This window comes from Atractosteus spatula, chromosome 8, assembly GCF_055471065.1.
Source record: "Atractosteus spatula isolate fAtrSpa1 chromosome 8, fAtrSpa1.hap1, whole genome shotgun sequence".
Lineage (NCBI taxonomy): Eukaryota > Metazoa > Chordata > Actinopteri > Semionotiformes > Lepisosteidae > Atractosteus > Atractosteus spatula.
The window spans coordinates 37,280,822-37,303,477 of NC_142713.1; the positions used below are offsets into that span (position 1 = coordinate 37,280,822).

At 36.1% G+C, this 22,656-nt stretch overlaps 1 protein-coding gene across 1 annotated transcript in view; it reads left to right on the forward strand.

Moving 5' to 3' along the window:
* znf277 (zinc finger protein 277) overlaps window positions 1-22,656 on the forward strand; it is a 47,268-nt gene that overhangs the window by 16,837 nt on the left and 7,775 nt on the right. The window contains exons 2-6 of the mRNA XM_088923462.1: window positions 2,585-2,786; window positions 5,745-5,833; window positions 9,841-9,923; window positions 17,989-18,080; window positions 20,795-20,905. Coding sequence (XP_088779588.1) covers window positions 2,585-2,786; window positions 5,745-5,833; window positions 9,841-9,923; window positions 17,989-18,080; window positions 20,795-20,905 — 577 coding nt within the window. The remainder of the gene's footprint in view (window positions 1-2,584; window positions 2,787-5,744; window positions 5,834-9,840; window positions 9,924-17,988; window positions 18,081-20,794; window positions 20,906-22,656) is intronic.

Below are 22,656 nucleotides of genomic sequence, written 5' to 3' on the forward strand. Positions count from 1 at the left end.
GCCCATCTTTTTTGGTAATGGTTTCTTAGCCTAATTGGCCTAAACTGTATATTGTATTGTATATTCCTTCTCATAGAGGAAAGAAAACTAGCAAGCCTGAATGATATGAATATAAAATAGCTTTTTTCTCTCTTTTCAGAAAAAAGGGATCACTCCCATGTTCAGCCCACTTCTTGTTGGGGGCTGAGATTATCTGCCCCACAATTACTTTCTTACTTCAATTTCCTTTGTGCTTTTAATGTTCTGATGTTAGCTTTCACCTACAGGTCTGTCTTCTTTCTTCACAAGAGACCCGTCTGTCTCCCATGGGTCTCTTTGTCTCTTCAGCTCCTCTCCAGGCGGAGTTCTTAATCCGGTCTGCCTTTCTGTGGCTGTTTTTATGATCTGAGTGTTCTCTTGGTCCGTGATGTTAACCAGGAAGACTCTACTCATCCGCTGGTCTGTCTTCCACCTGGGCTCACAGATGCCCCCAGGTCCCTTACCCAGCCGTGGCCACCAGCTTTTTAGGAACGCAAACTCCTGGCTTTCTCTCTCCCCCTTACTGTTCTTTCTCCCTTATCCCATGATCAGGCCTTGCCACATAAATGACCCTTTCCATCTGTCTGTTCAATCCCTGCAACACACCCCTGGGTATGGCATCCCTCGCCACATTTGCTCCAGCTGCTATTCAGCTTGTCAAGTTCTGCCAGGGCTGTTAGAGAGCATTCTGGGAAGACACTCCTAACTGTGGAGCCCCCCTTCTTTCCCTCTCACACATCTCACCCCATTTGGACTGGGACACTTCACCACAGCAAGCACCAGCACACCTGGCAGAGGAACATTTGGTCTAACAGACCCTACCCTTTCTGTGGCACAAACTGAGGTATAGTTCATTTCTCACATCACGCCAAGTAAGAGTCTTTCCAAACAGTTGTTCTCATGTGAGTTTCCACTCTCTATTCTCTCCTTTTGCCCTAATTGCCACCAAAACTGCTTAAATCAAATGTGAATGTTGGCTTATGGGGAGCTTCTCAAATAATGATTAAAACTGCATATAATTGCTTTGGTTTTAGTACTGCCAGATTTCATTTTTTCAGCTGCAGTGTCACTGAATTCTTTCTTAGACCGCATAATTTGAAGATGTGGAATTGTGTAATTGTGTAATCAGGGCATGAAACCCCAGTTTTGCTGTATTGAACATTTGCCCCCATTGCTCAGTAGCTCTTGCTTACACTTGTGTTGCTTGTAGATAGATCACTGGCTAGGAATTGTGCTGGAAAATGGGACAAGGCAGGCAGGGGAGAGACAATGGCACAGACTAGACAGGTCTTAATTTCTTTGTACATTTTCATGCATTTTATTCTGCACAGATTTAATCTGATAAAAAAAGGAGGGGCATACTCTCCCTACTTTTAAATGGAGGGACCCTTGGCTGTTTTGACCCCCCTTTCTCATATGAAACATGAAGCAAAGGTCCTTTCTACTTTGTGATGATACTTCGCTTACCTTATCTGTGGAGGGGGGGCCGCAGGTGCAAAGTGGGTGCAGAGGGTCCTCTCCTGTGTGTGCAGCATTCTGGGATCCCAAATTATTATTAGCCTTGAGCCCAAGTCACACTTTTGTTTCTGCTCTGCTGAGTGTTCTGTGAGGTTCACAATGTGCAAAAGACAGGGGAGCATAAAATACGAAGTCCTAATGTGTAAAGACTAAATAAATAGGAACAGCTGTGTTTTGAAAGTGCTTTATTGCAAAAACATATGGGAAAAGAAAAGGTAAATAAAAGCTTTATTAGTTTCTGCCTCTGGAAAAGGTGAGAGCCTTAAAGATTAGGAGGGTGGATGTAACCAGGTCAGCAGCAGATGAGTCCAAAGGAAGAGAGCCAAGTCTCTGCCATCCCACAGAGCAGTGCATCTCACAGGAGCTGCTTGCAGACTGATTCCAGACACAGTTTCTGAAGCATGAATAATGCCTAAATGAAGAAGTGCCATCTTTGTTTTGGAATGTGTTAATATTTATACAAGTACAAAATTTTGATTTATAGACATGGTATTAGAATCCAGGCTATACCTGCTTAATGTTGTTGGAAAAACATAAAAATCAACCTTTCTACTTGTAAGGATTTTAAGCTTGTGTAATTAATGTCGGTACATATTATCACTGGTATAATGTGTTATCCCACATTATTTAACCATGAATTAGGTTAAGGTTAAATTCATTGTCATCTCCACACCAGAGCATCTTTAATTTTGTACTGACTTGTAACAGTGAAACTAGTACTTGACTAGTTGAACATTTGCTACATTGAAAGCCCATTTAGTTTAAAGACAAAAACGAATGTTTTAAAACAAAGCAAATTTCCATTTAAATTTTTTACTTTTGGTTGTGCCTAACAAATTTTAAAACTAAAAATGTATTAATGAGTGTCTGCTGTGCATCTACTTAAAAAGCAAAATGTAGCACCAAAAACTGCATTTTATTGATACTGTATTGCATTTTTTCATATGTCCATGTATTTGTAAATGATAGGTTACTCGTTATTTGTTTTTGGTTTTTTTTTTGGTCTAGTTACATCACTGCTGTGTTCTTCTCATTCCCTTTTTTCCAGAGGGACGGGACTCAATTTTGGAACCACTGTCTTTGCCAGAAAGGCCAGGCTGTACTGCACCTCCAGACAACAGCATGCCAGTACCCTGCCTCCTGTGTACAGAGTCTTGTTCTCCTGCTGAAAAGGAAGCACTTCTGAAACATATGGTCCTTGAACATAAGCTGGTGATTTCTGATGTCAAACTTATTGCTGACTTTCAGAGGTAAATGTTCACTTACCCTGCAGTGAGGTCTAAAAGACTCATCACACTGTTCCCTTCAACACTGTAAATATACTGCATGTTGGTTATTGAATTCTCTGTCTAGGTTTTGTATGCACGTTTAAGGTTTTACTATTTGAGCCGATTTTTGATAAATAAACCATCTTTTACGAGACCAATCACTCACCTCTGTTCTTCTTTGCATCCCTAGCAATGAGGCCGTCACATTTTTCATCTGTCTGTTTAGAGCTGCCAGATGGTCAATTGTCTTTGCTTTTGGGCTAAAACCTCGTTATTAAGCAGTGGGATAGACCAAAGGTTTCTCAGGCTGTGTTAAGACTTTTCTTATCTCTGAATAATCCAACTAAAATTTCCTAAGCAGGGACTGCAGTCATTTTCTTCTTATTAGTCTTCGGTAACTTATTGTGTTGTATAGCTGTAGTGTTTATATGGTTGTATATATGGTTGCTATTTTAAGTGAAAGTATATCTTACTGTATATTTTATATATTGCTATATTAAATTATAGTTATATTCAAGTACTTCAGATGAATCAAACTTTTAATTTATTATCAAGCTCTTTACTTGCCATTTGTGTGTGCTGTAAATAGTCTTACAAAATACCCAACATACTATGTTGTACTCTAAAGTAATAAAAATAAAGCATCATATAATTGATAATACTCTTTGCACTTCAATTAAAGAGGCTTTATGATTAAAGTAGCTTAATTCTATTTAAATTGTTGTAAAATATAAAAGACAAACATCAGTAATGTTTAATCAGTCTTATCTGGGTAAGTACTGTCTCCTCTCTTAGTTTCTGTTTTCAATAACCAGACCAAAATTTCATTTTTAAAATGGAAATCCAGTGCAAATCCAGCATAAAGTAATTTGGTAATGCATTTCAGAAGACATTCAGATGTTGTTTAATAATTCTTTGCTCCAGAACATCTCCATATTGCCAGTCAGAAGGATCGCTATTCATTGCTTCCTGATTTAGGGAAGATGCCCTTCAGTTGTGCCAGAGGTGTACTGATGGGGTTTGACAAATGCTCATTGTAGTGTCCTTGAAAGCACTGAAATATCTACATGGGTACTTCCATTTCTGGTGTCTGAATGCAAAGAGTATTACCAATTATATGATGCTTTATTTTTATTATTTTAGAGTACAACATAGTATGTTGGGTATTTTGTAACACTATTTACAGCACACATAAATGCAAGGTAGAGAGCTTAGTTACCATAATGATTTAAAGACAATATTTAAAAATGACAGTACTTAAAAATGACACAAGTCACATAATTAATTAATTTCTACTATTCAAAACAAAGTCTCGTTATTCATCCCTGGTTTTGAAGCCTTTGAACATCAAAATGTTTAACAGTCCATAATTGACCAGTAATTCGTGTAGAGATTTTGCTTGACAAGCTATATCTCTTCACTGAACACCTAGTATTTAGTAGTATGTGTTTGGAGGAACTTGTTTTATTCTTCTGCCTACATGCTAGGTGAAGGTAGCTATACAGTGTTTAACAGTCATGGGTGGAAGACCCAGGAATACATTTCTAACTTGCATGCAGCAACTTTTCCTATGCATGGGGCTGTTTGGAAACTGAACACTAAAGCGGTGTGATGAATGTGATAAATCTGTCTTCAGCACACAACCACCAGTTCATGAATCAGCTGGGATTTTTTCTCTTAAGATATCTGGGATTCTCTTAAGACAGTAATGGATCCCCTCTTTAGATTTTAGCCAGAAGGGATGGCATACATGCCGTGTTCCAGCTTTACAGAATTTATTTTTCCACAACACACCTCTCTGTATTAAGCACTTAGCAATAACTGTCTCTTCGCTAAATCCCAATTCAGCAAAACGTATTAATTGCCCTCTGGGTGTAGGGTGACATCGTGTGACTACTATACTTCAGATAATTAAGATAAAAAAATGATTTGATTATTCTAAACTTTAATTTATTAAGAATACGTTTTATGTCTCATTCTACAGTTGTTCAGCCCCATACATATATACATGTATAACAATTAGGAAACTGCAGGTCTCCAATATGAGTTAAACAGGCTCAGTGATGTGCATCACCTGTAAGCTTTGCATGTATGATTGAGAAGGCAAAACACAGCAGATGCATTGTTAAATAAAAAGTAGTGTTTCTTGTTTTGGAAGTGTTAGATTTGTAGTGGTTTTAAGTGGGGAAGCTGAATTGGTTAAAGTTAAGTTTAACGTAATGTAATAAGGTAAAAAACAAACAGTAAAAACAGAACACTGGAGGTATGTTACTAGGATTGTACTACTCTGTCATCCTGATTTTCAAATAATTAGGTGTGGAGAAAAATGTTCACCATTCAATTTGTGCAACAAATAAAACAATTAGATTTGTTTAAGGAATATTTAATTTAGGCTAATGAGTATTTATTGTATTGATTATATTGTCTTATTTATGACTGTAATTACACCAAAATGTTTCTGTAAAATCCTATAGTCACTAAAATCTTTGAAGCCTTGAGGAGATACAGTAACTGTTTCCTCTTTCACACTGCACTGTGAGCACCTGGCAAAGGTGTTTGTATCTATTTTAGGGTCCTTTCATATTAAATGTTTGACTTCTCTGAACATAGTTACTCTTTTCTAATTGGGCACACTGTATGCCAATCAAAGAGAAAAATTTAAAAAATAATTTGTAAGCCTGTTGTATTTTTTTCCCACTTCTTTCAGAGATTCTATAGCTAAAGTAAAGTGCTGATGACACAAATGTGTTTCTATATATCACAGCTGACACCGTCCAGTGAAAGGGCAGGGGTTAGCTCAGTTTTTCAATAATCAGAAATACAAGCAGTGGTGTTAGCTTGCTTCATTTCATTTTCCTTTTATTTTTGTGACTGAAGGTTATTTTTTTCTTGCATCTAACCAAAACATTAACACTTAAATTTGTTCTATTTGTAATTCAGATATATCCTGTACTGGAAAAAACGATTTGCCGAACACCCAATCACTGAATTCTGCAGTGTGATCCGGACAAATTCAGACGGCCCCGTTGGTAAGCCCAGATTAACAATAAACAGAAAACAAAGTCGGGAAGATTGTATTGCAAACCAGAGATCCAGGAAATCCATGAGGAATGAGGATTTATTTGTTCATTTCTGAAATAATACCTTCTATTATCATTGCAGTGCTAAGTCTGTTATTATGTTTGTGTTAGTTATAAAATCTAGGGTTTTTCAGTGCTGTTTTACAAGTCATGTTGACATCCATTACTGATTCTTTCTTTAATCTCATAGGTCCCTTATTTATGAAGCAGCAGTTATGAATAGAATGTATGCCTCTGCTTACACTTTTAAAGAACAATAGATATGTTTTTTTCAAACATGTGATAAGACTGTAAAGAAAAGGGATCTTTAATCCGCACCTCAAAGCCTGAGCATTCTTAATGATCCCTTTTCCAGGGAACCTTCAATTGTGATTCAATGCTTCCATGTAAAAGTGTGCACTTCTGATGTCTGTCCTTCCATGTGAATATGTCCTGTCTTTATTTGTTGAAGAATAATGAATGATTAAACCAAGTCAACTAGATAAACTTATAAACATCCTTATAACATGAAAAAGTGTTTTGAATTTGAAAAATTAATTGAAAGTATTGATGATTCTATACCAAATCTGAGGAGGATGTTTTTTCTTGATCAAGCTTTAATGCCATACCTGTAGGTGAACAGTTGGTAGTCTGTTGAAATGTTTTCAGTCAAAGTGAACACAATATATATACACAACAGGGGTGCCCAGCTTCTGTCCTGGCAGGCTCCTTTGTATGCAGGTTCCAACTGCAGCTCAGCTCTCAATGGTCCAACTGAACGATATATTGGCAGTTTAACAGTTTTTTCCAGCTCTTAAGATGCTCGTGAGTCCTTTAAAAACGTTAGGGTATGGCCCTTCTTGGCTGAGTTTGGGGACCCAGATTTACATCAAACCCATGCAATAGTGACAGAAATTGCATGGCTTTTTCTTCATACATGAATATACAGACATTAAGTATTAAAATATGCACAATAACTACAGGCAAGACTGGCCAACATTTGTATCCAACTTTCCAGAGGTTTCAGTGGATGTATCAACAGAGCAAAGCTCAATGTACAACTTTTCAGATTATGATGCTGCTGCTTTAATCTTTTATTTATTGATACAGGGTTGGATGCTCTCAATTCACAGCAGTGTGTTATTTTCTGAGTTACTCTACCAATTTATACAGTTTAGCTTCTGTTTCCATGTGGATGTAAGGGCCATACATAAGCTGAAGGAAAAAGTAAGGAATAGCTGCTAGAGTTACACAACTAGGAGAAATCTCATCTACAATGGACTGGGAAATAAACACCCATTTGTCAGTTCCAAAACATGTTTTAAAATGATTATTCCCTGGAAGGTATTCAAAACTGCAAATGGAATGTAATAAGACATGGCTAATTCTTGTGTACAGTGCCCACTTATCATGTCGATTTTTATGCCTACATTCAATGGCACATGGTTCAGAATTGTGTTTTATATGTTGTTGTCATTACTGTGTTAAAACGTTTCTCGCTTTCATCTCTAGTTCAAAATCTGAATGCTTAGTCATTTAAGTATGAATATACTGTGACCACAGTGATGTTTTTTTTGTGTGGTTTAAGTGCGTCTGTCATAAAAACAGCTTGCCCTGAAACACACCCATTAGAAACTCAGGCCCTCCCACCACACCTGCTGTATAATGACTGTCAGGGGTGTAAAAACTACCACAGTTGTCAGCAAAAAAGTGCTAATCTGGACTTTCATGAGTGTTGAGTTTAAGAAGGATGATAATAAACATGTACATTTACAAGTTTACTGTAAAATGTTTGGGTGTTTCACTGTTAATAGTGGTATAGAAAAACATTCTCAGATATGTTTTTTTCAAATTGAGTTTAAAATTAAGTTGTCATCTTAATACATTTTGTTGGTCAAGGTCATGTGTATTTGTACTTGTTAGCACCTTGAGTCCTCAGAACCATCATTGAAGGATAAAAGTCATAATTAGTAACTGCAGTGTCTCTAGTATCACATAGAATATGTACAATTTATTTTTTAAAACAATTTATCATTTCTATTTAGATTATTTAATTACAGTCAGGTTTCTGTTAATTAACATTTTTCTCCTCCTTTTTTCACATTTTTTGTTAGTTTGCTTACTAATAATGTTTCCTTCCCGAGGGAAAGAAATGATCTCACTTCCTCTCAGTAGTTCTCATTGCTGTTTAGTAACCTCTGTTTTTGGTCAGTAATCTTCCCTAGTTTAACTCGCAACACTTTTTTTCATAATTGAGCACAAGGGGAAAGACAAGAATCCAACTATAGTAAAATCAAATTTTGGTTTGTTATGTGAAAAGCATGTTGATTTCAGGAACTTACAGACGAATTTAAAGACGAATCATATGGCTGTGAAGGTACACTCAAGATTTAGAAATAGACTACATATGAGTTGATTGTATGTGCAGCACCACTTGTGATTTTTGGGGCCTACAGAGATGTCCCACCAGGTTTGATAATGATAAGTTAAATTCTGGAGAATGTCAAAGAATGCTTTGTCTGATAGCTGAGGCCAGAGGTAAAAGTATCAGTATAATTAAATACTTATTAATACCGAAGATAAATATTGCCAGGAATAGAACAAATGTATGTGCAGACGTTTAGCACAGTGGTCAGGTGTTCTGGACTTCTAATTGGAAGGCTGTTGGATCAAATCCCAGGTGAGACACTGCTGTTGTATCCTTGACCTGAATAGTTCTAGTGAAGTACCCAGCTTTTTAAATGGGTGCAAATGTAAAGTCACTTTGGATATAAGCTTTTGGATATAAGCATCAGTATAAACATCAGCCAAATAATATAGTAATAGTAATAGACAAACATTCAATTTTGGGAACTCAGGTATACTGTGTATCAATTAATTGTGGCTCTGTGGCTAAGGATCTGCGCCTGTGGCTGGAAGGTTGCCGGTTCAAATCCCACAGCCGGCAGAGGAATCCTACTCCGTTGGGCCCCTGAGCAAGGCCCTTAACCCCAACTGCTCCAGGGGCGCTGTACAATGGCTGACCCTGCGCTCTGACCCCATGCTCTCTCCCTGTCTATGTGTCTGTGTGTATCATGGAGAGCAAGCTGGGGTATGCGAAAAGACAAATTCCTAATGCAAGAAATTGTAAAGGGTTAATAAAGTGATAATGTTGATTGATTCTGTGGGACTTATGTTCCAAAATATTCTTTTGGCAGGCTTACATTCTCAAAAACTAAAAATGGACAGTAACAAATGAAACATTGGGCAGTAATGTTATATTTGGAAAGCATTGGTTTTCTTCTTGATATCCTTCCACAGTCACATTAGCCAAGGCAGGAGTGGCCTGTAATTCCTTGGATGTTACTCTGGGGTTCTTTGGAACTTCCTTGTTGATTTTGCAGTTTGTTCTTGGAAAGATTTTGCTTGCTTGACAATGGATTGGTAAAGCATGAAATCCTCAGAAATTGTTTTGTAATTGTGTAAGCCATTTCCTGACTGATGACCCTCAATTGCTTTTTACATGAGAGATTTTACATGAGAGATCATGGCGTGGCTTGTTTCCACATACCTGTGTGGTGAAGACCAAACTCACGTTTCTGATCTTCATATAGGGTGGGGCATTCAAAGCTGATCCCCCTAGATCTACTTAATTATTTAAACATCTGGTTTTAATTATCCCCTTATTTGAACAAGCAATACTAGGGGTTTGCTTACTTTCTTATATCCCCTGTACCCTAATTACTCATTGTTCATGCGTCATTTTGTTTTAAGTGACATGGAATTGGTTACTATAAACTCTATTGGATATTTACATAATGACTGGTTTTGGTTCAAGAAGACTATCATGGTAAAACTATGATATTTGCATATTTATCTTTCGAGTCCACTAACTTTTTTTTGGCACCGTAGATAAACTTCAAACGTTGCAGAGCTTTGTTCTCATGACTTTACTGTGTGCAGGAAGATAAATTTCCCTTTGTCTTGTGAAATTGCAGAAAGACAAGAGGATTACTTCCTGTTGTGTGATGTTTTACCAGAGGACAGAGTTCTCAGGGAACAGCTTCAGCAGAAGAGACTAGTAAGTACTTCACAACAACACACAAACACAGTTCAGTGGTAATACTTTATAAATTGAAGCACACTAGTCACTGGCATTATTTTGGCATGGCAATAATTAGATATTAGATCATTAGAAAATAAGAGAAGTTAGACAAATAAACTCAAATGACTTTTAATCATTCTGAATTTGTACCTTTTATACAGTATGTAGACATGTAAAGCACATATTGGTTTGTTTATTGTGTTCTCATGAATAACAGATTTATGGGATCAGTATGGGAATTCAGAATTCATGATGGGATTTTAACAGGATTGGTTATGCTCACAAAACTCTCCAGTACTGTACAGGCCAAAGCTGCAAAGAAAAGCATGCTTGCCTCTATACAGTTCTGTATTAAAAATGCAAAGCTGCCAATCTGATAGTTCATGGAAGACAGCCTGGTCCTTCAAAAGTGCTTTCAGCTGCTGCAAATGCATTACTTACCATTTTCTGTTTTAGATGAAAGCAGATCCAAAAATGTCTACTATGTCCAGACAGATAGAATATTGCATAAACAGTTGAACTATATGAATATTTATCAACCTTCTCAAAAGGAAATAATGTATGACAAGACTGCTAGTATTGATCTGTGAAAACTTCTCATTTACAACTGCACATAAAGCCTTCTATCACGCATATTTAGCAGCGTGTCACCAGCATGGCTGCCCATTTAGTCCTAATCCTTTCAGAGTCCATATGCGTACTGGTTTCGTTAGTCATTTCCCTCTCTTTTCAGTGTTATAACATTTTCCGTGGATTTAGTGCAGCAGCTGAATAACTGTTCCAAAATCGGTACTTTGTGATTTTAGTCAATAACATTCTTCATTCACAACCTTCCTGAGAGTATTGCATGAAGCAGAAAAGTGGAATACTGTTATTCCTCTACAGTGGCTTTCTTTTCTTTTTTATATACAATATAGATTTTATTTTCTCCTTGCCTTACCTTTTCATGTTTTATTGTACAGTCCATAGAGTACAACCCATAACTGTTTTAATAATCGATACAATTTTAAATGTTTTAACATTGAAAACTTCTTTCCCATTACTCTTTTGATATTAAACCTAATGCTCTTTGGATATCTAAACTTATTATATTGTATTAGGTTTTAATTACACATGGTCTTTATCACTTTTGTATTTTAATGCAAAACAAGTATTTTAATAGATTATTCAAGCATTCATTTTGTAAGAAAATGTTTTAAGTTTGGAAGAATTATCAGATGCAGAATAATAATTTATTGTTTTTAATAAATCACTAAAGTCAGTACAAATGCAAGGAATTTTTATAACTTATTTTCAGGTGATGTTAGTCTTATGACAGAAAATGCACTCTGTGTTTAACAGGCCTAGCAAAATACTGTAATTGGGCTTCATTAAATTTGTTTTTCACTTAGAGCATGCATGAGTATTTGCAAAAATGTTGCTCCATCTGTTATTCTGAGTGGAAAATTGCAGAACCCTTCTTAGTAAACAAAGCTAATATGACTTTCAGGAACCATTGAAGCTGCATGTAATGCTCACTTCACTAGGCAATATGGGTTCTTTTGACTTGAGGATCAAATGTGATTGTCACATAACAAGATGGACAGCCATTTTTATTTCTGAATGAGTTTTTTCGCCATTGAAATTAAAAACAGTTTAAGTTAGTTCAATGTCCGGGGAATGATTAAGTATAAAGACATTCAAGAAGTTGTATTCCTCCTATATAGTGAATATTGTGTATTGATTTTCACTTTGTAAAGGATATTCCGATTAGCCAGATGGCTACAGGAAGGACAATTTGAGGATCTCAAATGGCTGTTTTTACATCAGAATCCTGGGACCCAGGATTGGTGGGGGTAGAGATATACCATCTGTTCCTAAAAGAAAAAGAAAAAAAAAAACAGAGGAAAAACCTGTAGGTAACGGTTAATTACATGTTTCCCGGGCTATATGTTGCTCATCCTTTGTTTATGTTGTGAATACACAGACATCCTTACAAAATAATGACAGGAACCATGTCAGAAACAAAGCAGTATCCTGCTTATGTGTTTATTTAAAAATGCCCTGAAAGGCAATAAATACTAAAGAAAAATCCAAAACTAAAACAGTGAAACGAATCAAACACTGAAACAGAAAGACATGTTTCTTTGTGAAGGATAAATTGAACATTGTACGTGGTGCTTCATTTATACTTCAACTTGAAAAGACTACACTGGAGAAAATCTACACTGAAAGTGTGGAAGTGCCCTTAGCCTGGTAATGGTTTTGTAATTTAATTTTAAGGTTAGAAACCCTAATGCTTCATATAACAGCATAGAAATGAGAAAGATCAACAAGTGGGATCTCTGTTCCAGAAACAAGAATTACTGTTTCTTGTGGCACGTATCTGGTTTACCGCCCTGCCTGTTGCACAGTGGTAATATATCAGTCCATCAGCTGCACTAAGCAGCTAAGAGATGAGAGCTGGCCTACAAAGTGCTTTGTGGCTGACCTGCCATGACTGCCAACTGCTGTTTTGATTAGCAGCTGGGATAAAGAAAGATTCTCATCTGGTGTACAATGATCCCTGAGTGGTCACTTTGGTCCTCAATCTTCTGAACTCATTCGTATTTAGACGGCAGGAGTAATTAGGAGCATCTGCAGTTACTGGGAGGGAAGTAGTATGTTTCCAGATTTTGATTCTTTTCGTATGAAAGAAAAGCACCGTCTTCCTCTTAGTCTCATGTGTAGGCTGTTTGCTGAGCACGCTGCTATATTAATGCAGCTCCAGCTGTGTATTTGACTCTAGGCCTTATTTAAGTGCTGCTCTGTTTTGTCTTTCTCTTTTTTTACTCTTCTGGTGAGTCATGTATTCAGTAAAGATTTGATTGTCTCTCTACGCTACCTTACAGTGTGTATATACTGTATATATTTCAGTATCTTAAGACTTAAGAGAAAAAAACAATTAAGAAGCACATTTAAGAATTCTTTCAAATGTACTCAGTTGGCATTATAGTCCCAACTGAATTTTTGGCAATAAACATTCAGTAATTTTGACTTGCTTGCTGCCACATACACTATTAAGTGATCCACAGAAGATATAGATTTCAATTCTGTGAAACCATTACTAATTATCAGAGAAGATTGTGTGCCCTTGTTGAAAAAAATGCATTTTTGGTAGAAATCTAGTTTACTTCAACATGATAACATTAAAAACCAATTACAATAAATATTCTTACCGAGGTCATTTTGTTTCTATTAGTTACAATCACAGAGACGTATTATGATGTGTGCCAATTTTATGTTGGATCTGATTTGTACAAAAGTGGGCAGCTCAGCATTGCTTTGTTCAGACTGTTTACTAAAAAGCCTTTGGGTCATAATATAGAGAAATACTCTCCTGAATCAAGATTTTCTACATTTGAAAAAATGTGGTTCATATTTTTTTTAGCACCATGCAGGAAAGAGAGGTGTGAAATGCATTATATTCAAAACAATGGGCATATTGTTAGATCCAAATTTAATTAAACAGCAAGGTGTGCGGTAAATAAACCGATTTGTGCACAGCTGTTTCCTACTGTCTTGACTTCTCCTTGTTGCCTCTTTATCCCTCTGTACAGTTGCTAACTAATGTTTAAAATGGGCACTCCCAGTGTAATTTATAACATTTTTAATAAAAATATTTGTAGTTTTGACCCTTGCACTCCCTCACTTCTTAAGAGTATACAACAAACATTAGACCCATTTTCACAAGCAAAGTAAATCCCCTATTAAGAGTTATTCTTCTCTTAGACCTAAACACTGCTGAAGCGAAACTGCTCTAAAGCAAATAAAGCAGTCTCAATGTTTCTGAATGTTTTGGGAAATTATTCTATTTTTTATTTTCTTCTAATGTGATTAATAAGGCTGTGGCAGGCCAACTTTATGAACAATTTCAGAGAAAATATTCGTTGGAGAACTTCTGAGTTTCGTTCTTAATGAAACTGCCATGCTGAAAGACAAAAGGTCTTTTTGCAGCCTTTGAAGTGGGTTATGTAACATGTAGGTCTGTAAGCATTTAGCCAACATCTAAGGCCTTGGACCTGCATGCTTCTTGTCTGTGGGTCTTCAGTATGTCTCTGTTTAAAAAAAATTAAAACTCATCTGCATGCTACAGAGCCTGGTGGTCCTCAGGATGTGTTTTGGGCTCCTAATTGTTTGTTTTTTATGTCTTTATATTGTGTGCATTAATATCAGGCAGTAACATCTTGGCTTTCGCATCTGTACTAATGACATGCTAATTTCTGAATTGTTTCCAATGCAAGTAGATGTAACATTTTTTGCTTTTACGCACTATTTAACTGAAATGCAGTATTGGCCATAACGCGACTAAAGACAATAGTGGCTAAAGCAGAGTTTTTATTTTAACTGATTTTCAGAAGTGATTAGAAAAGAATTCCTCCTGGGGTTACTTTTATAGGCAAATCTGTTTTATTGTCAACATATGGAATGAACCTGGGTGTTGGACCCTGTTACCCCTCCACAGTATGTCAATGACATCAGAAATTCTACTAAAAAAATTAAAAAGTCATTTGTGGCCCGAGGCTTCTCATGTTCCTTGTGATTCTCAGAGATCACAAAAATAAGATTTTTTTATATTGTTCCTAGACATCAGCTTATACAAGCTGGGGCCAGCAGTTTAACTGCCAGCATGAGCAATGCTGATGCCTAACCTCTCTTTAATTTCTGACTGAAATCTATTGGAGTATCCTTTTGTGTTATAGATTGTGACTGGAGTAGGTTTTGTTCACAAGATTCGTTTTGGTTACATATGTCTTGAAGTGGAGAGTACTATGTAAAACTAATACTGTACAGTGGAATTGGTTATGCTGGTACTCCTACACCCTGAAATGCTGATTCTCTGCACTTACACAGAACAGTTTCGTTCTCATCTTCCTGATGTGTTTTAATCATTCAGAAAGACTGCAGAGGAGAGGGAGCACAAGCTGTTGAAGCATTAAAGGAGTACCACCCCCGCACCCCCCAAAGAGAACTACTTGCTTTCAAAATGTTACTATATGAGAGTGCTATTTATTGTACGATTTTAATGTTAAATTAGCATTACTTGCATGCATGTGAACATTATGTGTGTTTAGGCTTCACATACCCAAGCAACAGTTAGAACTGAATTTTGGTGTGAAAGGGTTTCTGTCTCTGTTTAAGACTGTCTAGTTGAGTGCAGTCTTTTCCTACTCATGGTGTTTTTTTGCAGAACAATAGGATCATCCTGAGAGGTTTTTTAGATGCTTTTAAGTAAACAATGCATTTGTAGTTCAGGTGTTAAGGTCTTTATTTTTATGCAAATAGTGTTGAGCACCATCTTTTGGAGAAAAGAGATACTGCAGGTATATGGAGAACTGTGTCTACTATATTCTATACCAAATATTATTCATCATATATTGAAAAGCTACTGTGAATTTGGCTTCACATTTCTTACAAAATGAACTTGATGCACACAACGTTAGGTTTGCATATCAAAATAAAAAGTAGCAGTAAAGTCCACTTCAGATTATCCTGCATATTGAAGTTGATGCATATTTTTAAGTGTATTGGGTTTATCATTTAAGGTTGTAAATAATAACATACTGTAGATATATTGATGCATAATACAATTGAGGAATATGTCAATTATAGAATATTTTTAATTGTTCTTGCATGATTTAAAGATCTGGAGAACAGCAAAATGAGTCTTATTTTACATAGTAGAAAGCACAAACAAGCATGCGTACAGTGTTGCAGTTTTTACAAGATGCCTAATGAGTTGAAAATCATTATTGCTGTTACGGAAGTCATTGCAAATATCTGGATGAGAATCTTGTCTTTAAGGCAAAACTGGTTGCTAGGCAACTCAGTGAGGCAACCTACATTTCCCATCCCCCCATCCCGAGGTTATTGCATAAACACTGACACCTCTGCATGCCTTTTATAACACTACTTTCTGGCAAATTTCATTTCTTCAGCCATCCATTCACATAAAAGCCCTTTTCACCATTTCTAAAAGGAGAAGTTTGAGAAGTGTTTCATTTCTTTTTGTTCTCTGTGATAGCAATTGTGACATACTTAGATTTAAAAAAGAGAAGTATAATAATGAACAGAAACTTCTAATAATAAAATATAGTGGAAAATCCCTGGTTTTCATTAAAGAGGTCCCCCCCAACATGACCCTCATCTCCTTATTTCAAGAGCACTTTTTGGCTTAGTTAAATATGCTGGTTTTACACCTAACAATAAACAATGGAAGATGGCCTTCCATGTGTAATAGTTGTTGTGATTCAATTGTTTTATTTCTAGACTGCTAATGTAAGTTGATAAATATCTAAAACAAACACCATAGTACTTAAACTTGTTTAAAATGCACAAGCCTTTTACTGTTTTTCACGGCTCTGACAGGCTGGTTCTATTTCTTTATGTCTCCCCTTTCCTCTGTTACATTTTTAATTCAGGTATGGAAACAGTTGCTTATCAAGACTGGTAGCAATAAATTAAATTACTTTTTTGTGTCTTTTATTAGACTTAAGCCAATTTAGACATACCCTACATGTTGTTTTACAGTGTCCACTGGGAATATTTGAACAACTTCTGATAGAACAGAAGCATTCAAAATGAAAGATTTTTCCTTTTTAGCTGTACGAAAAAAATAACATTGGTGTCCCTTACTGAAATGCATATACTTGTTACATTTTTTGTCATAAGACATGTCTTCATTCATGAGAAGTAAATGAAGTCATATGCACTCAGCCACTGTTATTAGTCACTAAAAAATGGGGAACTTACAGATGTTTTGCAGTGTAGTGCCCTTTTTATTTCTAAAAAAAGGATCACATTGACGCATGAAATTAAAATGCCCCTTAGTGAAATGTCTGTAATGTATAAATATTAATATTGAATAGATTATTGATAACAAAGGTATACATCTATTTCATTGGTATTGAGAAATCCTAAGAGCCAGATTGATGTAAATTGTGGATTCTTACAAGGAAAAGTGTTTGGACTGCTTTTCTTCTTAATGTATTTGCTAATATATGTAAATGGAGTAAATGGTAATGTTGAGCTCTTTGATGAAGTGTATGACTCCCAATACTCTTGATTCATCTTAAATTGTAAGCCTAGATGCAATTAAGAAATGGACAGATACAGGGAAATTAAGGAAATGTGAAGTGTGCATGTGGTGTAAGAAAATAAGACTGCATTCTACAGTGACCAGCATAAGAAGCACCCATTAGGGAAATAATTGAAGTATTGTAATGTAAACATTTATAATGTGTAATTCATTTTAGTTCTCAATTTGTACATGCTTGCTTTTTGGAGTTTGATTCCATATCCAAAGATTGTGTCCAAGAGGGACACCTTTCAACTTTCTGCATAATTTCAGAAATACAGAAAGACCACCTTATCATCATTTAACATTCGGTGACCTCCCCGATGATAATATTTAAAAAAATCACACAAAGCCATGGTTCTCTTTTTACAGTTAAGTTATAGTTTTAAGTTATTGTTAATTTTTTTGTTAAATCCGGTGGCAAACTTACATTTGTGTTTGCCCTTCTTTTGCTCTCATTTATGTGAAAGAAGGGATTGTAACAGGTCTGAGGCCATCTTGTCAAAAGAGTGCCCTTTAAAACTCTCATGCAGTTTAAACAGATACGTTTTCAGTAATTCTGTGTGCATAACAGCAAATGGTTGGCACAGTTTCTTGTTGACTGCTGTGTGAATGAACTCTTAATAGAGGTCTGATCTAGTTTACACCCAAGCTCTGCCAAGTTTTTTCTTTACAACAGGCAGAAGGAATTTTCATTTATGGTGGGGGAGCTTTTGAGGAAATGGAAGCCATTGAGATGTACGTAATTGAAACGGGTATTCTTTTAAAACACAGGAAAAGGCATTCATAGACATTTGGAAAGCAGGATCAGTTTTTCAGCCAAAACCTTCTCTACCAAACAAACAATAGGTAATGAGTTTCATACATGTCAGATAAAAAAAACAGATTTGTGAGTAGTAATTTTGGAATGGTTTGTCACATTCTACACAATGGCTGGATTTGCAGGAAGCGATACTGGAACAGCAGCAAAAAGAAAGGAATGAAACCATCTTCCACCGGACTTGTATGTTCTGCAATGAAGAATTCACTGGAAATAGGTCAGTATTGTACTTTTACTACAGCCTTGTTTGACATGGGAAGGACAGGATATTGCACATTGTTGAATCTGAAAATATATTTGAGAAGACGTACATTTATGTAATTGTTTTAGTATACAGTACTAGATATGCAGTGGATTATTGAAATGCCACTTTTTTCTTTAATTGGGGGGATTGGATATCACACTGTACAGGACTAAGACTAAGGTACAGGACTTTATTCTGTAATCTGGGATATCACACTTGGTAGACCACTTGTCGCCCACCTGGATGACAAATATTGGGAACCATGGCCACAACATCATTAAGCAGACCTCCATTCTCTTGCAGGACTGATCAGGCGTTAATTTTAAGTAATCACAGGAATGTTTTCTGACTTTTGTCAGGGTTTCTCCAAGCTTTAGAGCAGGGATTGGTAACCTACTGCATGCGTGCCTTTATTGGCACACAAAGGGATTTTTAATGGCACGTGCAATAAAAGTAATAACCCACAAATAAATTAAGTTAGAAAAACAATTTAAAACTATGTTTGAGTTTTTAACAACATTCCGCTGAAAGAAAGCTCTTTGGCATAAAAAACTATTCACTTGGTTCATTTACTGCATTATTTTTAGCTGCACAAGCCTATTTCTGGACACACCACTCAAAGCGCTTTACAGGTAATGGGGGGCTTTTCTCCACCACCACCAATGTGCAGCACCACCTGGATAATGCAACAGCAGCCACAGAGCGTCAGTACGCTCTGAGAGAGTGGTGAAGCTGGTTCACAGATGGGGATTATTAGGAGGCCATTATTGTTAAAGGCCAATGGGAAATTTGGCCAGGAAACCGGAATAACACCCCTACTCTTTTCGAGAAACACCCTGGTATTTTTCATGACCATTAAGAGCCAGGACCTTGGTTTTACATCTCATCCGAAGGACGGTGCCTTTTTACAGTATAGTGTCCCCGTCACTATATTGGGGCATTAGGTCCCACACGGGCTGCAGGGTGAGCGCCCCCTACTGGCAGCACTAACACCTCTTCCAGCAGCAACTTTAGCTTTCTCAGGAGGTCTCCAATCCAGGTACTGGCCAGGCTCAGCCTCAGTGGGCTGCTAGTTGTGAATTGCAAGGTGATATGGCTACTGGCTATCACACTTTTTGTGTGATATTTTTCACACTTAAGTGTAAAGTCAAACATTATGGACCAAATGGCGTTTGCTAGGAAAGCACAGTTCGATGTTCACTTATTTCATCCCTTTTGGAGAAATGAATATGGATTTCTTCAACATAAATAAAGTCCATGCTGTTTGTCCTCTGAGTGTGTGAATAAACTGCAATTAGCAATTCTTGCAAGACACCGTGACTCTTAATAGAATTCGAGAAAAGCTCTGCTGCCTAAAATCCATGTATGGCACAACTTCAGGGGAAGATATAGCTAAAATGTTCATTACTTATTTAGGGGAAAGAGGAATAGACAAAATATTTTCTGTAATGACTGATGGTGCCCCTGCTATGGTCAGCAAACAGTTCCTAGAGATCATTGTCGATCACTTTGGCCACTCCACAGTAAAGTTTAATTCATCAGAAAATGAATTATGTGTGCCACAATTTTGAATTATGAGCTTAATAATGTGATGACTACAGTGGTGAAAATAGTGAATTTTCTAGTTGCTCGATCTACCTGAACTCACAGGCAGTTTTAAACTATGCTTCTAGCTTTAGATTGGAGAACTCAGCAAGGAAGAGCAAGGGTAAGAATCACACTAAATTGTAAGAGGTAATTTATTAATTTTGGATATTATATTTTGATATAAAAATTGTTATTAAACAAAATGTAAGTAGGGGCTGTTATTGATGCAACAAAATATCAATGGAACTCAAATCTGTCAAAATCTGATAGGTTGCCCAGCGTTATAGGCCAGCTGAGCTAAAACTAAATTTCTGTCTAGCTCAATTATTTTCTTCCTCTGTAGGGGCTGCTATGATGTTGAAAGTTGAGTCTACTCTAGTTAGCTCCCAAATCGCTTAATAAACACCCAGAGATTTGCACTCCCTATGAGCCTGCAGCCAAAACCAGCAAAACCCTGGATGCATTTCAAATTTACAGAAACATATTCTGTAATATGTTTGTTGCAGTCCTTGCGATTAACAATAAAGTAAATTAAGCTTGTTTGTATAGAATTGGACTGATCTGTGTGTCATATGTAAAAACCATACAGAGGAAGAATGCTCTGTAACTGTAACTTTTTATGTATAGTAAAACAATGAATTCAGCAAACTTTGAATGTCTAACTTTGAAGTTCTAGCTTCATCAGCATGGAAACTATTTTATTTTCCTTAGAGCTAAACTTGATAGTTATCTGAGATTTTATGCCACCTGTGTATTTTAATACCCATTAGGTCTGAATTTAAAATAAAAAGGAGAAAAGTGTTAGGTTGTTGACTTTGTACTAAATCAACCACCCCCCATTTTGACATCACTTGAGAATTCTGTATCTGTAAAGAAAGAACCAGAAATAATGCTTACTCTTTTATGTGATTCCCTTCCTATATGTAGCACACTTTAGGATCATTTGGGATGAAAAGCATTATACAAATCCAAATAAATTTATTGTTGTTGTGTTTGAGCTCACATTAATTGCAGTTGGTTAATTTGATTAAGTTTGGTTTGAAAGTCAGCTGAACGCACTGATTATCCTGCATGTGTACCTATATTTTTCTTCTTTGAAGGTCTTTTCTTCTTAACCATATGGCGAAAGAGCATGACTTCAATATGGGGCTTCCCGACAACATTGTGTTCTGTGAACAGTTCCTTGACACACTGCAGAGAAAACTTGACAAGTAAGTTTTTTCAATGAGATATTCAAAGAAATTATGCACTAATGTCTTTTCCCCTGCATTTAAGAATTTCTTTATTATAAAATTAATTATAGTTCTTCTTAAGACATTGTCCCATATCTGTCATGTCAATAGAGAGATTTAGAAATTCTTTATTAGTGGTTGACAAGAAGTAATGTTATTCTGAGACTGTTGCATCTCAGAAAATGAAATAAAACATTCTTGCCACTAACAAACATTGCAAACACAAACTTGGAAATTATTAATGTTATTCACTAGGTTAAATGAAAAAAAATAATTCTTTACTACCAATAAACATTGCAAACATATTGAATTGGAAGAATGTTCTTGATCGTTTGATAACCCTATGCTGCTAGTTTCATGTCATTATACCTGCTTTTGTGATATACAGTGTATCCGTACAAAGAACAATCTTGCAGGACCAAATAGTGAAGAAGTGGGTTTTATCATTAAAACATCATGTTTGTGGTTTTACAACATGGAGTTTGTAAGCAACGTGGTAGAGTTCAGGACTACAAATTAGTGAAAAGGCTTTCACATGTATAATCAAGGCCAAAGGAAAGCATAAGAACATTTCTTAAGGATAGAAATATACTTAAAAGTAAAATACGAGACAAGAAAACAAGTGCCTTTAGAGTCCTATCTAAACACAGGTTGTTCTACAAATAGCCAGGAAGGCTTTTTCCTCAAATTACATAATACAAGGTAATAAATCAGTCAAACAACCAGCAAAATTTGTTGCTGTTTTTGCTGAATTTGCTGTTCTTCACTGATATCTCAGTGTTTTTTTTGTATTCTTTCTGCTCCCTTCCAGCTTTCTCCTGTTATTGTCTGGTCACCTCCTTTTGTAGCCCATTACCCTTCTCCTTCCTGTTCCTGGATGGGTGGTGGGACATCCAGTTTATCAGTGAACTCTTCACATAGCAGGCAGAATGTGTGTTTGGGGTTTTAGTCAAAACCCTAAACCTCATAATCTTTCCAATTTATGATTCCGTTCTAATATTGAAACAAGGTTTACCTTAAAGGCTATGGTTAAGGTTAACATTTAGAGTTTAAGCTAGATGAAATGTACTGTAGAGTGAGTGTGAGGGTTTAGATTTAAGGCTAGTGAAGAATGGTCATTACAAATAAATTCAAGTCTTGGTGTAAGGTAAGAGCTAAGGATAAGGCAAGGATTAAGGCTTAAGATGTTGAGGCTATAGTTAGGGTTATGTTTCAGCTAAAATTATGGACGGTCAAGTCTAGAGTTGTAATTTTGGTATAGAGTTAATGGTAGCACTAGAGTTAGGTTTAGGTTTCACTGAGGGTTAGGCTTAAAATTAGAGGTAAAATGAAGTGTTGAGCAGTAGCAATGTGCTCCAGCTTTTATTAACCAATTTAATATTTTTAAGTCTAAAACAATGCTGAATTTCTTACTGTATACATACATTTGGAGTTAAAAGTATACCTAGAATGTTTAAATGTTTAACTTTTTAACTGTCTCTAAATATTTACACTTCTTGTGTCTTTGTATTTCTGTTTTAAATGGTAACAGTTTCTAAACATTTTTAACTAAATTTTCTTCATTACAAAGTCAATACTTAGAACTTAATTTATACTAGGAAAGTGGGTCAGTTAACTATGAACAGAAAGAAATGAACCCCAAATGATCTGTGGTATTAAAGGAATGTGCTGGGTTTTTTTTCCACTTTGGAAATTCAGATCAAATAGAAAGTACTGCCATAGTTTCCTCT